The 15,798-nt window shown below is 48.8% G+C and overlaps 1 protein-coding gene across 2 annotated transcripts in view; it reads right to left on the bottom strand.

Moving 5' to 3' along the window:
• The window catches only part of Impa2 (inositol monophosphatase 2), a 31,957-nt gene extending 16,613 nt beyond the window's left edge, over positions 1-15,344 (bottom strand). For both annotated transcript variants that reach the window (XM_055622881.1, XM_055622882.1), the window contains exons 1-2: positions 15,050-15,344; positions 3,317-3,450 (exon numbers count right to left, since the gene is read on the bottom strand). In XM_055622881.1, the coding sequence (XP_055478856.1) occupies positions 3,317-3,450; positions 15,050-15,148 (233 nt within the window). In that variant the 5' untranslated portion in view covers positions 15,149-15,344. The remainder of the gene's footprint in view (positions 1-3,316; positions 3,451-15,049) is intronic.
• Positions 15,345-15,798: the final 454 nt, after the last annotated feature.

The raw sequence follows: 15,798 nt of genomic DNA, 5'->3' as shown, positions 1-15,798 counted from the left end.
TCCTGAAGAAACTAGGAACAGATGAAACATAATAATAAAAAGTATATATGACAAAACTATAGGCAGAGTTACATTCAATACTGAAAACTGAGCTTTTCCTCTAAAACCTGGAACAAGACAAGGACAGTACCACCACCCTCTCCATTCTTAATCAACTTAGTGTTCAGAGTTGTAGGTCAAGCAGTAAGACAAGAGGAAGATTAAAAACAGGAGAGAAGAAATCAAAGTAGCCCTACTTATAGCTGGTATGATTCTATGCAGAATAGATCCTATGGACCCCACCTGAAAACTTCTCGATTTAATAAACTGTGGTGGTTTGAATGAGAGTTGTCCCCATAAGCTCATATACTTAAATGCTCAGTCACCAGGGAACAGCACTACGTAGAGGAATTAGGAGGTGTGGCCTTGTGGGAGGAAGTATGTCACTGGGGATGGGCTTTGAGTTTCAAGCCAGGCCCTGTGTCTCTTTCTTCCTGTTGCCTGCAGATCCCTATGGTAAACTCTCAGCTATCTTCCTGCACCAGGTCTGTCTGTGTGTCTGCCTTGCTCTCTGCCACTCTGAAACTATTGGTAAGCCCCAATTAAATGCTTTCTTTTGTAAGAGTTGCTGTGGTCATGCTGTCTCTTTATAGCTGGTTGGCTGCTGTAGCACTTTTTTCCTCTCAAAAAATAAAGCAAGATATGTGATAGATTCTTTTCACATTACTCTTGAATTACAAGTAGATTTGAAAAGCTAAAATTGGGAACTGGAGGTTTAGTTTAGTGGCTGAAAACTTGTATAACTTGCTCAGGCCATGGGTTCGAACTTGATGTACCTCCCTCAGAGCCCCAAAGAGGGCACCAAAAAGCAGTAGAAGAATCTGTGTTTTAACCAAAACTTGTTCTTTAATTCATGTATTTATCCACAGGAGAAAAAAATGGGTGATGCCTATCATGAACAAAATAGATTCTGAGGAGACCACCTTATGTCTTTTTGTCACCCATGGTTACACAGATGCACAGCCAGACTAGAATAATCAATACTCAGAACTGCAGAACTGCTATCCCAGTTTTAGAAGTTCAGTGTCTTTATGAGATATCACACGTGGAAGGAAAGGGAGGCCCTAAATCCAAAGCCCTGGTCTTCAAGATCCATCCTGCAGAAACCAGGGTCCAGGGAGGATCTGCTCTATAGCTTCTTCTAGAGTCCATGGCTCTTCTAGAGCTACATGAAAAATGCTGAAAAAATATTCTAATTTCTAAGGAAAAGATGAATGGCTTATATCCAGTCCTCTATAGGGATGGCTCAAGAAGATGAAGACCTCTGGCCTTTGGAGAAAAGTGACATCCTTGTGAAGGCCTGTGTCTCACCATGGATTTTGTTCCCTGCAAAGGGTATACCACTGAACATTGGCCATGAATGGAGTCTTCCACATTTTACCCTGTGCTCTTAAGATATGTTCTTGGGTGGCCAGGGAAGTATCATTGTCTGAGATTCAGAAGTAGGGCATACTTCTATAGAAAAGACTGGAGCTGGAGGAGGGGGTGTTTCTGAGCATGTGCTGTTGAAAGTAGAGCCCCCCCTCCCACACACAGAGAGTTTTAAAAAACTAAAAATGTATATGTTTGAGCAGGTATCTTCTGTGAGTAGATAAAGCTGTCCCTGAAGCTACAAATTATTAAGTGAAAAACCCAGTGCTGGGTGGGTTACCTCCTTACAAGCTGTTGGCTAGTCCCTGAAGCCCCCAAAATAATACAGGGTATTGCCACTGTTGGTGGCTGGCCATTAGAACTAGATGGCAATTCCTAAGGCTGAAGGCATGCTTTGGTTGAAGGACTGAAGAGAAATCAAGCTGGACATGAGCTGAAAGCTGACTCCTTGCTAACTAGCTGGAAGGTGCTAGAAAGGCTTCTAAGGGGAGAAATGACCCCAATGGTCTTATTCTGCTGTGGACACTGCATGTGTATTTCCGACCTGCCAGGCAAGATGTGCCCACTTTCTGACTGGTTTGAGGCCCATTCCAGATGAGAGAGTCATATATAGTATCATGGAAAGTCTGCAGCTGGGGACATCATAGATCCTAGTAGAGACGTTACTATTTTGTTTTTGTAAATGGCCATGATGTGCCTGTCAAATTGCCTTTCAAATATTTATGTTTAAGTCTGTATATCAGTGCTGTTGTCAATTATGAGGAGAGAAGCTTCTTTTTGTTGTGGATGACAGTTACTGCAGGGACTAAGCAGGACTAAGCAGGTCTAAGCGCTGAGAATGAGTGACTGTTGAAAGCTGAGCCCTAACTGAGGTGCGTCACCGACTCCACAGCTCAGGGAACAGAGAGGAAGGGGGACAGAGAGAATTTAAAAGTCAGAGGAAGGTGAGGAGTATTGTGGAATGTTAGCTTCTAGGTGGGACCTGGCTGCTACACTCTTGACCTCTTAACGGCTATAGTTACCTGCACAAGACTAGGTCTGTCAACACTCCATCACGGAATAGGGAGGGGCTTGTGAGGCCCAGCCCTTCCTGAGGATCTATAGTTAACGGTTGCTAAGGGAAGAAGCATATTCTTTAGTGAAGCAACCACTGATGAGTTGCCTGGGCTTTGTTAAGTAGCCCCTTTATCCATGTTTTTATGAGCAACTCACCTATGTTCCTATAAGCAACTCACCACCTATGTTCCTATAAGCAACTCACCTATATTCCTATAAGTAACTCTTGTAAAACTCATTGGTTCACAGAGAGGAGAGAGGGATAGACTGACAGACATACATGGAAGAAGGACGACCAGGAGACCAGTTGGGAAGAGCAGTATCAGAAGTTGGACTAGAGAGCGTAAAGAGGAGTGTATAAAAATGTTATAATGATATATATGCTAATAAAAATCTTAAAAACCCAAACAACAAAACCCTAAAGCTCTCATGTGTCTGGATAAAGAATTCTAATATATTTCAAAGACAACAGATAAGTATAATGTAAAGTAAATGACTAGTTCCTACCATGAAAACAAAAACCCTGTATTTAGTTACTGACTGCACACATGTAAGTATTTCTGGAAAAACCTACAGAAGAGTCTAATAAAATTATCTTAAATAGAGATTTAAGAGAGTAGAGGCTCTTTGATATTCCTAAGGAGACAGAAGGAAGGGATGGTCGTCAAGATGACAGTAAAGAGAACAGAAGCAATCGGTTTTCTTCCCTAAAAATGGAGGGACCAGGGCTTGTTCTTGGCAACTGGGGGTTCCCCATATGCCCTCCAGTGACAAGCGGCCATGCCTCTCAGCTAGTCTGCCTTTGTGTGGTGAGAGTGACTAGGGTGAGCCTCCTGGAGAGAGCACTTACCTGTGTGAAGGGAACCGTTTTCGCAACTCAGAAACAATTAGATCTTCTACTCGGTGATCGGTTTCTGTCACAAGATCTGCAGCTGATGTTTTTGTGGAGACATGTTTTTCTTCTGTGAGGGCTTTTCTGATTATCTGAAATAAAAACGTGGGGGCCAGTGAGATCTGTGGGTCTCCTCCTCACCAACCCCAGCATTCTTTGGGAACTGGCTGGCTCTGACCACCAGACACCCCACCTGAAATTCTACATTCAGATTTTACTTGGAACTACCTTTGAAAGAAGTTTTCTCTGAAAGAATAAGTTTTGAAAAAGGCTGAAGTTTCATCAACAGGTATTCCCCAAAATAAGGCGGCAGAACAGTTTTGCTTCCTAGAAGTCCCTGATTTAAAATTTGCAAGATTTGTGCATGAAAACTTTCTTCTGATTCACCTTATGAACCACACGAGCATTTGCTGTGCTTGTGATGCAGGCTACAGACATCCCCACCAGAGCTGAACTGTGTCATAGGAACTGAGGCTGGCTCGATGCTGCTGTATCCAGAACAGCACGAGCCAGCCACCAACAGGAACACATCAGTGATACCGGAGGCTTCTCAGGAACCACAAAAGCATAGGCTCTACAGCTGGGCAAGCTGCCAGCACATCTGTTGAACCCACTATGACTAAACATAGGGTAAGGCCTAGTTGGCACCATTTCTGCTGTCCTGTTGTAGTTCCAGGAACCCTGGAGGCTCAAACAGGAAACCAGAGCACAGTCCGTCTATCTCTGAATGCTTCAGGAGGATCAGCTCCAGTCTGTGAAAGAAAAATGCCACCTCCAGTTCTATGTGGGGCTGTTTTCTCCATGTCTGTCTGTCCAAAACTGTATAAAAGTGGTGAAGTCAGGACACCTAAGTAGACCTGACATATTCCCTCCAGAACCAGCTACCTCCCCAAATCATGTATTTCTCTTCAAAGTGCCATCAAGGACTGGCAAGTGGCTCATCTATGCAAGCCAGATGACCTGAATCCGGTCTCCAGAATCTTCGTAAAGGTGGAAGGAGAAACACGATGCACAAAGCTGTCCTTTTGTCTCCACCTGTGCGCCATGGAGCACACTGATAATGAACTAATAAAGTACTACCCAGACTGGCTATGCAGACTTGACACCCTGTGCCCATTATGACTGCTGGTATCTAACCAGCACTATTTGGCCCACGCTATGTGCCAGTGATGCCAAGCTGAAGGAGCTCACACCATGTGTCTACCTAGGTGACACTGTTTTTAAATATGGGCCGCAAAGAGCTGGGGGCTATGGTGCAAGCCTGTAATCCCAGCACTCAGGGAGGCAGAGGCAGGCAGATCTCTGTGAGTTTGAGGCCAGGCTGGTCTACAAAGCGAGTCCAGGGCAGCCAGGGCTACACGGAGAAGCCGTGTTTTGGAAAAAAAAAAGAAAATTGGGGCTGCAAAAATAACAGATCTGCATGCTAGATGATTTGAAAGACGATCAACACCACAGACATCCAAGAGGTCACCTGCAGTCCATTAACTTCAGCTCAGCACTACTGTTCACATCCTGCCAGCCTCCAGCCTGCGCTGCAGGGCTTCCTGTCTTGAATGTGCAATATCCTGCCTGTTACCACCACGCTTATTCTCTTACAACACCAATTTACACACAGTATCGCTCGTCAAATCAGTCTCCACAGGTACTCATAAATTCAACACTCTTCAATGTTTGGCTCACAGGGAGCCTGACATCCTTCAGGAATCCCAGATTCTGGGCCAGTCCAGGCAGGCCACTTGGGACTGTGTGTATATACAGGGAGGGAGGTTCCGTATGTGGGGTGCAGCAAATGTATCTGGTAACACGTGTGCTGTGGTGGGGGAGGCAGAGGAGAGGGGTCCATCTCAAGAGTCCACAGAGGCTTCTGGAATCTCACAGAAAACCGCTCACTAGGTTGGCCCTGGGGTCTGAGATCAGTGTTTCTGGCAAGCTCCATTGTGGTAAGGAGCCAGGAGAGTTTCATACCTTGGAGGAAGGAGGGTCACCCAGGAGGCTGGGGCAGACTCACGTGGCAGTTGTGTGTGGGTGTGTGTAAATGTGTGCACACATAAGGAAATCTCCATTTTGAACCAGTGCCCCCTGGGACATGCTTAAGAGGAAGCAGACCTGAAACCAGTCAGTTATCCCAATTGCACACCCTTGCCACCTCCATGTAGAAGCTGGACTGAGGATTTAAGACAAAGATGAGAAAAGTTCTGAAACCCTCCAGTGGCTTCTTACTGTAGCCAGAAGAACCCCTAATGCTAGACAGCCAGCCTCCCACTCACCTTCTGCAGGCGACCATACTGAGTTGCTCTCCTCCACCAGTTTCCGACATCCCTGCTGCTCACAGCAGGATTGGTTTCTACCCAGGGCCTCTGCAGTGTGGTCCTCTGTCTACCCCCTCTTCCCACCTGCGGCTCTTTTGTATGTTCTGTACTTGGCTGTGTGGCTCTCACTGCAGTATGAACTCCCTGACAGCAGAGGTCGTTCCCTGACACTGCCTAGCTGTCTGTGTGGAGATGTGCCTGGAGAACAGTAACTGCTAAGGAATGGAGGGCACGTGGACGGATAGAGTGCTTCCTGCCACGTTTCTTCCAGCAGGACCACTGATGTCCGTGTGAACACTGGCCACCCCAGTGCCTGTTCTCTTGGCTCTTTTTCTGGTTGTGCTAACAAAGTGTGCCCGGAACCTGCTATCTGGAACCTGCTATCCTCTAGACTGCTGGAGAACATGGCCACATTTCCTACTCTGCTTTCAAAGCCAAACTTAGCCTGCCTGAGGTGCTCACCCCCATCATAACCAGCCAGGTGTACCTCCATAATTGCATATCTCCCTGGCATAATGCACAGGTGGTCCTCACTACCCTGGCCGGTCAAGGTCCTGAGGCAGGGGTGTGGCAACTTTCTGGACTTGGCCTTAGACAGCTACCTCCCCCTCTTCCTTTTAGGAACAGGGCCCCCATGTTTCAGGAAGGCCCAGAGCTGCCTTCAAAGATCAATTACTCAGACTTCCCTCTTGTATAACTGGGCTTGGCAAGCTCTGCTTGGAGGGTGCAAATGGAGACACCTCTGCACCTTCAGAGCCGAGTCCTCAAAAAGACACCATACTTTCCCTTTGGTGGGTTTCTTCCTTTCCAGAGTTTGTGAGCCTTGGTAATGATACCAGGGCGGTCACAAGAGGCCCTTGGCACAGGAGAGAGAAGCTTGGCTCCTGGGGGCTCCACAAGCAGAGCCCCTCTCTGGGTCATGCACTAGCTACACTTCACCTGCTTTGGTTATAGGGGTCTGAAGAGCTTCTAGGCCAGCAAGAGCCTTGTCTCTCACGTCCACCCTCCTCCTCCCCATGCTGTCACTCTAAGGGTGGCATCCTTCTAGGACACTTCGGATGCCAGATTTTCCCATTGGTGATGATGTGAATGACAATGGCCTCAATAGGCTTCTATACTTGAATGTTTGGTCACCAAGGAGTGGAACTGCTTGAAAGGACTATAAGCATTAGGAGGTGCGGCCGTGTGGAGAAGGTGGATTCTGAAAGCCCCTGACAGTCCTAGTGTCTCTCTCTCTTTCTCTCTGCCTGTGGATCAGGAAATAGTTCTCAGCTATTGCTCCAGCGCCAGGTGTGAGGCCATGCTCCCCATCAAGATGATAATGGACTAAGCCTCTGAAACCGTAAACCAGCCCCATTTAAATGCTTTCTTTCCTAAGAGTTGCCTTGGTCGTGGTGTGTCTTCATAGCCAGAGGTCAGTGAGTAAGACGCCCATTCTTCTCTCTGACTCAGCCAGAAGATGTCCTCCTCCACAAGGAGCCTCCCAGAGAGACCAGCATCTGCCCACCTGACTGCAGCACGGCGCAACCTGCAGTTCCCCACAGCACTTGCTGACTGGTGAGGACCCCACCTCCTCATAGGCGTGAGCCTCTGCGAGGGCTGCCACACTGGAGGGCTCCAGGGGCACTTGTTGATGGGGCGGATGAAGACGCCTCGCTGTCAAACACTGAGCCGCCCACTAACCCCCCGGAGGGCTTTAGTAAGTGTTCCTGCGGTGCTGTGTCTAACCCCAGGGGTGGTTACAAACTTGGTTTTCCAGGTCCAAAGGACCTACAGCTGAGTGTGGAGCTCAGGGGCAACTCGGGGCTGCTCGACATGACCCCAAAGCCTCCATCCACACTAAGCCTTGCTTCATTACAGATTCTACAGAAGGTGAACAGTTTGGTTTGGGGGTGATATGTTGTACTGTGCTCTTTCAAAAAACACACTGTTCGCTTTTGGCTTTATTGTGCTATTGTGGCTGCCCTAGGGGTGGAATGTGCCTGTACCCCCCCCCCCAAGTGATGTTGCTCCTCTTACCCAGCACATCCCTTCCATCAGGTCCTGGTCTCCCACTAAATACGTCTTCTCACCACCCTGCCCTTGTTCTTGGAGACAGGGTCTTGCTATGCAGGCCAGGCCAGCACTGAACTGTCCTTCTTCTGCCTCAACTTCTGGAGTGTGGGGATTACAGGAGAGCAGAGAGGTAACTAGCCTTTGTATCTTCTGTGGCATTCCCTTCATACCCAGCCTGAACTGTGCCAGGGCTTGAGGCCACCCTGGGACCATCTCATACCAGGCTCAGCCTGGTACCCTCTTGCATGCCTCCCCTCATCTCTGTCTCTCCCGACACAAGGTCCCTTATAGTTATGATGACATCTCCAGCTATGCCCCAATCCCCGCACTACTCTCCCAGGCTCACCTCAGCACATCTACGTCTTGGCTGAGCCCCCTCCTCCTGGGTCAGTGGATGGTAGTAGCAGCATTTGGCTACCGGGGGGGAGGTGGCACTGACTGTCGCTTCCATGGACTGTGCTTTTCAAGGCAGTAAGCCTTGTCCTGAACCTTAGCAGCTTCAGGACAAGCTCTCCCTCCACAGGTGAGGAGGTAAGCCTCAGCAGCATGTCCTGGATGCTGCCTGCTTAGTGGACCCACACATAGGGAAGCTACATAAACTCACCTCAGCTATCGAATTACAGTCTATGGGCTCATCCACCTTCTTGCTCTTACCCATTTCCTATCACTGACAAGAGATAAGCTACCTTTCACAGCCAGAGCTCTAAGTTCAACACCACCTTGAGACCCAGAGCCACAGTGTTCTTGTCTGCCCCAACAGTGGCATCCAAGGGACGGAGGTGTCTTAAGAGTACAGGCCAGGTGCCCATGCTGGCCAACACACTCCCAGACTCTTACCACTCTGGTTTTTCTTAGAATACAGACATGACAAAATTTAAAGGCTTATGACCAGACATTTCACACATACCTCACGTAAATGTCAAGCAGGAACCTAAAATCGGAAGCTGAGAAAAGTTTGATTCCTGAGGCTAGCTCTGTACATTGTTTAAAAAAAAAAAAAAAAAAAAAAAAAAAAAGGAAGGAAGAAAGGAAGCAAAAGAAAATTTAACCTCTAAATCTTCCTACACTGAAAGGAAAGGCAATAGGATGTTTTCAATCAAGTGATAAGACTTAAAAACCTGCCACCCTGCTCCATAGCTAAGGCTGAGTTGCAGCGGGAGATGGGAGTATATGCGGAGTACCAGCTAAAGCTTGTTCCCATGACTTGTTCCCCTTAATTTTAGAGATTTTAGTCCATTCTGCCAGAAACAAGTTAGTGTGTATTGTTATTTTTTAAGCCCTTTTCCATGGCTCTTTCCCCTTCAGTCCTAAAGAGATTTTAATCATTCTACCATCAACAAGTTAGTGTGTGCTTAGATCTTATTTTTTATAGTTACTCTCAACAGCATGAGCTTTTCAGACCTCCTGGTGTGACTTTCTCCCCTCTCCAAACAGCCTGTGGTTAATGTTTAATATATGAAATGTGTACCCAAGTCACCAAAGCCTGAATTCCAAACTCAAAAAGAAAAGTATGCATCTCCTCCAACATCATCCTCCAAGCCGAGTGCTTATTCTAGTCATGTGCGCATCTCCCCTTCTCCCGTCCAGTGGCTGACCTCCAGGTCTCATCTAAGGCTCCTGCAGCTCCTGGATTCTCTACTTTATGTCAGCCATGCCATCTTCTTATGCACCTTTGCCTCCATCATGTGTGCCTTCCCCCCCACCCTCCTGAACCCATCACCTAGCCCTTCTTGAGAATACAAAATAACAAATTACAAATCTTTGGGAAGCTGTCCCCACCTCTCGGGTTCCCTCATATGGTTGTGGTCTTTTGGCGTGCTTCTGTGGCTAGTGTCCGCCCACTGCAGAGGGACATCTGACTGTGCTCGGCAGAGGCCAGCAGCCAGCAGAGACAGCAACGCCAGGATCCTGAGACTGGCTCAGTGTGGGGAAACCAAAGCCTCCCCTCAGCTGAAGTCTTCCCTTCACTCCCTGGAGAAGACAGCAGCGAACCAGGCCAGTCTAAGGGTCAAGCCAGCTGAGTCTGAGTGAGGGCGGGTCAGGATCCCCTCTTCTGCATCCCACTTTGTTCCAGTGCTGGGTTGGGCGTGGAAGGGGAATTCCTGGAACTGGGTCCCAGCTTTTCACTCTTCTGGCTACACGGTTTCAGCCTCATCCTCCCCTAACCCCAAGGACTTATCATCACCACTAGGCAGAGCTTCCTTTGGGTTAGCAAAGGACCACCTCAGGGCCTCAGAGATCAGAACTGCCTCTCTACCAGCTCTTGCTCAGGTGAGACCAAGGAGGAATCCCACCAGACTCCCTACTTGTCAAGAACTAAAGGCACCAGGCACAGCTATACATCTTCCCTCTATGGGAAAGGCACTCCATTCCCATTTTTTTCTCAGACAACTTTTGTTAGCAAAATGAGTGTGGGAAGTACAAAGAGGAGGACCCAAAGCTCCGGAGTCCCTTCCCCACTGGGGAAAAAAATTACAAAACTAAAATAAAATTTGGGGCTGGGGCAAAGGCTCAAGTCAGTGAAATGTTTGCCGTGTAAGTTTAATAACCTGAGTTTGGGATTCCTAGAACCTACATAAAAAGCCAAACATGATGACACACACCTGTGATCCAAGAGCCAGGGAGACAGAGACAGGAATGGGGGTGGTACGTGGTGCGTGGTGTGTGTGAGTGAGTGAGTGTGTGTGGTTCCTAAGGCTCGCTGGCCAGTCAGTCTAGCTTAGATACTGTGAGAAACCCTGTCTCATAAAACACATCAGTGGTGGGGTGGGATGAAGAGATGGCTTACAGCACTAACTGCTGCTCTTGCTCAGGACCCAGGTTCCATTCCCAGCGTCTACATGCAGTTAAACACTGTAACTGTAGGTCCAGGGGGCCCCAACTCCCTCTTCTGTCCTTCTTCAGCACTGCCCCTATGTGGTGCACAGACATACAGGTAAAACACCCATATACATAAAATAAAAATATTCTTTTAAAATACAGTGGGAAGCAACTGAGGAAGACATCCAACTTCAACCTTTGCCTTCAAATACACACATATAATTTTTTTTCATTTAAAGAAAATGAAACAGAAGGAAAAGAACAAGGAGGAGCTATGCTTGCTGGCATATACCTGTAAGCTCAGCACACAAGAGGCCAACGGAGGAAGGTACTGCAGTCATGACTAGCCTGGGCTACTTAGTAAGACCCTGTCTCAAAAAAAAAAAAAAAAAAAAAAACAAACCAAAGAAATGAAAAGAAACACATCCATTTATCATGACTTTGTATAAAGAAAACAACAGTTGGCTTCTTAGGTGGGGTCAGGATACTGGGAAACCAGCACAGCCTCTAAAGGGCGCCTGTGTCTTAGTACTCATGAGCTGCTGCTTTACAGGAACTCTGTCCTTACCTACCACAGCTCTGTGTGTGGCTCTGTGGTGGAATTCTTACTTGAAACCCTGGATTTCACCCCCAGCACTAGGGTGGCAGGCAGGGAAAGGACTAAATCTTGGCAAAAGTTTCAGTTTACCTCACAGGCTGGATCCTGGGGAAGTGTGTGTGTGTGTGTGTGTGTGTGTGTGTGTGTGTGTGTAGGTAACACAGGGGCTGAAGCAGACAGGGTGCCTCTGTGGCAATGTGAGCTCACTCCCCTCTTTCTCTGCACTTCCTTCACTGGCAGATGTCTCAGCCCAGACCAGGCAGGAGAAAGGTAGTCACCAGAGGGAAGCCTTCATACAGAGGCACTTCAGACTCTCTCAAAGAGAACAGCAGGGGGCTGGAGAGACCGCTCAGCTGTTAAGAGCACTGACTGCTCTTCTAGAGGACCAGGGTTCAAGTCCCAGCACCCACATGGCAGCTTACAACTGTCTGTAACTTCAAGATATGACAACCTCACACAAACATACATGGAGGCAAAACACAAGTGCACATAAAATAAAAATAAATTATTTAAAAGAGAGAGAAAACAGCAGGAGCCCAGGCAGGGGTGACGTGGTCCTGTGGACAGCCAGCTGGCCAGCCTTGCTTCATTCTATGTCTCCAGCACTCTGCATCTGGTCAGTCTCTTGGCCACTGGCCACGCACGTGCCATAAGCTTGGATCATCCCCACACCTGCTCTATTTGCAGCTCACCATCTCTGGACACTGCAAATCCTTCAAGAAACCTACTGTTCAGGCCCAAATCCCTGATGCCATCCTAGCATCTTTCCCTCATGACCTACATCCAACCTGAACTCTCACCTCAGCCTTTGAAATCACCATCTCTTTCCACAGCTCAGTCACATCCCTGTAGGATCTATGCAGCAGCCAGGTGGGCTCTGGCTGTTGGGTCTCACGGGACTCTCCACAATACCTCACATCACATTCAGAGCGAAGGCTACAGATAGAGTCAATCAACACACACTGCCTGGTGAGCCAACTTCAGTGTTTCAGTGCCACAGTTTTAAAACAAACAAATAGTATCAAAGAAGTAAATAAACATTTAAAACTAATGAAACGCAGTCTCAGTTCCCCAGATCACCTTTTGCAAATGGGCAGGAGTCAGCTATTTGACTGTATACCTGACCTTGTCTCTTTCATCCATGACCAACCCTGTCAGACCTGGCCTCAGCTGGTACTGAAGTGGGTGTAAACAGCTTGGGCAAGGAGGTCTAAGCAGACATACTCAGGTCTGATGAGACCTATCTATCAGGTGTGCAGGCATACTGAACTGTAAGTTGTTAGCCAGCCTAGAAAGGGATGGCTTTCAAAAATGCTTCTCCTGTCCACCACACCAATTGTTCTGGCCATTTGCTACCTGCACTCAGTACAGAGAAAGGAATATACCTGTATGGGACAGCCAGTGTGAGAAAGGAGATGACTGGATAGAACAGAGGTTTTAAATACATGCAGCCTGCTCAACATTCTCTCCACAGTATAAGTACCATGTAGCATATGGCAACATTAAAGAAAATTTAAAGTTCTCAGTTGATGACCACTATAAAAATTTTAATTGTACTAGCGTAATTCTTCTAAACTACGGATAATTTCAGTTTTGCAGTAGGAACAGCTGTTTACCTTTCTATTCCCTCAGGGAAAACACTATAATGAGCTGGCATCATGACACACACCTATAATCCCACTACTGGGGAGACAGAGCCAAAGAGATCATGAGGCCAACCTGGGCTAAACATGGAGTCCCTGTCAGGAGGGAAGGAAGGAAAGAACAGAAGGAAAAGAGGAAGAAAATATTGTAAGGACTAGGAGTGTAGCTCAGTGGTAGGGAACGTGCTAGAGGCCCTGACACACACACACACACACACACACACACACACACACACACACACACACGGCTGGGACTTCTTAAGGGCAGGAATGACTCCAGTAGGTTGAGGTTAAATGAATGCAAAAGAGGTAAGGGGGAAAACTGGGAAACAGCAAGGCTAGGGTCATCTCTGAAGCAGGAAGCTTTCTCAGGATGGAGCAAGGGAAACTTGGAGACAGTGTAATCTGGGGATCCTGGGCATATATCTTGGGAGATCCCTCCCTTTGAGGCCCTGGGCCTTTTAGCATAGAGCAGCCAGACCCTCAGCTGGTAACTGACAGTAGCCCACAAGGAAATAGAGCATTGGCATAGGAGGAGCCTGTGGCTAAGGGGAGGCCACTCCCGGTCATCTATGCTGCCTTGCTTGCTAAGGGCTGTTTTCTCCGGTCACAGCTTAATTACTCTAGATCATCATTTAGAGGCTCTTTTCCTCATCACAGGTTACCATGTCCTTGTGTGCCTTTGGTCTCTCAGCCGTTCCCTCACTCAATGCCAGGCAGGCAGGAAGCTGCATAATTCCAAGAGGGAGCCTCGACTCCTAAGCTTCCTGACCAGACTCCTAATGTCAGAATCTTTAGTTCACTGCCTTTTTTTTTTTAAAGCTTTTTTTTTTGTTTTTGTTGGGAAATTGCAAAAACAATATCTTTAAGTTAAAATTTATAAAACCCCTAAGAACTGTGCCTGTGGTACTGCAAGCTTCCAGTGAGCATCACTGAATATTAAAAGTTGCTTAAGCCTCTAATTCCTTAAAGCTTTAAATCCGGAAAGCCTCAGAACCTATAACTTCACTCATCAGCTTTTACATAGTAGTGCCTGAGTCCTAAATTTCCTTCTCGAAGTCACCAGGAAACAAACAAACAAAAAAACATTGTGGTGGAATCTTAAAAGTCCCTGCATACACTGACAAAGCTCTCTCTGAAGGATGCTGCAGAAGCGTGGAGATGGGAAACAGGGCTGCCAGTTCACAGAGGAGCTACTTTCCAGGAAGAGCGTCTGCCCAGAGCTACAAGCTATATCAGCTGTCAGGGAAGGGCTGCCTCCCCCCTTTTCTGCATATTGCACAGGGTAGTTTCAAAGTACTGTCCTTCCGGTTGTTGCTAAATTAAGGATGGCTTTGTGCATGCTAGGTACCACTATACCACTGGGCTTCATCCCCAGCACCATGGCAACACTTCAGAGTCTTTTCAGATACACCTGAAAATAACGCTTTTTGGATATAAGCCTTTCCGTCCACAGTTCTATTGTAACTCCTCCTCCCCTCTCCCAAGTCAGCAGCGAGCAAACACATGTCTTAGGAGCAGAGAATGGAACAAGCCCTAACTTAAACAGGGCCTGCTCTAACGTCTTGGGAACCACTGCATATTCACTCCACCAATATTGTAAATTTGGCGCTGCTGAAGAAGCAGAGAACAGTTAGGGAGCGAACACAAAAGTGAAAAAGGAAAACAGAGGCGCCACAGTTAGTTTTCAAACCCAGTCTGGTTCTCTGCAGCTTTGCGCTGGTTTCCATCCTTCCGGCAGTCTAACGAGTTCCTCCTAAACTCGGGTCTGGGCCAGTCACTCCCTGGAGGCGCTCTCAGGCTGGGAGCCTAGGCGCCCGGGCTCATGATGCCTGGAGAAGGACAATCGGCGGCAACCCAGCCAGAGCTCCAAGCACCTGGGGTTAAAACGGGTAGCACCTACAACCCGGCAGCAAGATTGGTTCCTTAAAAAGAAACAGCTGCCGTATTCTGGCCAGGGAGGGACGTTTGCGTTCCAGGTGACTCAAACGCCAAGGTCAAGTACTCAGCAGTTGGCCATTCCATCGTCCAATGAGGAGCGCGTCTCTCACGCTTTCCCGGTGGCTGTGTCCTGCTCCCCAAGGTGCTGACCCCATGCTCCCCAGGCAAGCCTCCTCCCACTGCAGGGAGGTCAAGGGCCAGGGAAAGGTGCGCCCTAGAAACGACACAGGCCCTGTCCTTGCAACTCACCCCGCTCCCGCCCACACCGCCCATCTCGGGTGTGCCTCGGGGGCTCTGAGGGGCTGGACGCGACCGCCGCACTCACCTGTCCGGCTCTCAGCGCCAGTTGCACCGCCACCTCGAAGCACTCGTCCCAGGGGCCCACGCCCTGGACCACCTCCTCCTCCTCGCTGCTCGGCTTCATCGCGGCTTCGCCGGGCCCAGCCACCTTCTGCTCCGTTCCGTGTGCTGCGGACGAACCTCGGCTCCCACTCGTTGCCGCCGCCAGCCCCGGAGGCTCCCGCAGGCTCTCCTCGCCTTCCCGCCAAGCCGTGCCTCCTCCCGCGCGCCTTGCAGCAGGAAGGCCCACAGGGGGCTGCAGCCCAAGTAGGCGCGCCTCGCGCCCCGCCCCGCCCCGTCTCCGCCCCAATTCAAGACCTTGCCCCGCCTTTCCCTTAAGACCACGCCCCTCTGCATTAGCTCCGCCTTCCACGATAGGCCCGCCCCTCCCCCTCGCCCTTTGCGGAGTTAGCTCCGCCCTCTTCCCGCCCCCATCTCACTCCCTGCCCCGCCTGCCCCGCCCGTGCTCGCTCCGCCTAGCCACGCTCCAAGACGGGCCCACTTCCCAGCTTGTCCTAGCCTAGGCGGGAGATCAGGGTGGGCACTTCCAGCCCCTGGCGGCTGGTGATGGGCGGCCTCGGAACTCATCCCGCAGACATACGTAACTGCGCCGTCCCCAGGTGGGAGGGAGCTGCAGGCCAAACACCCAGACGGTCCCTGGGTTTCCTAAACTGTTTAGACTCAAAACTTGTTTGGAGCCCTCGCTGTGACTGTGATTAGGATTTCTGTAGCGAG

The sequence above is a fragment of the Psammomys obesus genome, unplaced genomic scaffold (assembly GCF_907164565.1).
Source record: "Psammomys obesus unplaced genomic scaffold, mPsaObe1.curated_primary_1811, whole genome shotgun sequence".
NCBI classification, from domain to species: Eukaryota; Metazoa; Chordata; class Mammalia; order Rodentia; family Muridae; genus Psammomys; species Psammomys obesus.
Note: the sequence above shows the minus strand (reverse complement) of the source record. Positions and strands in the feature narration are given on the sequence as shown.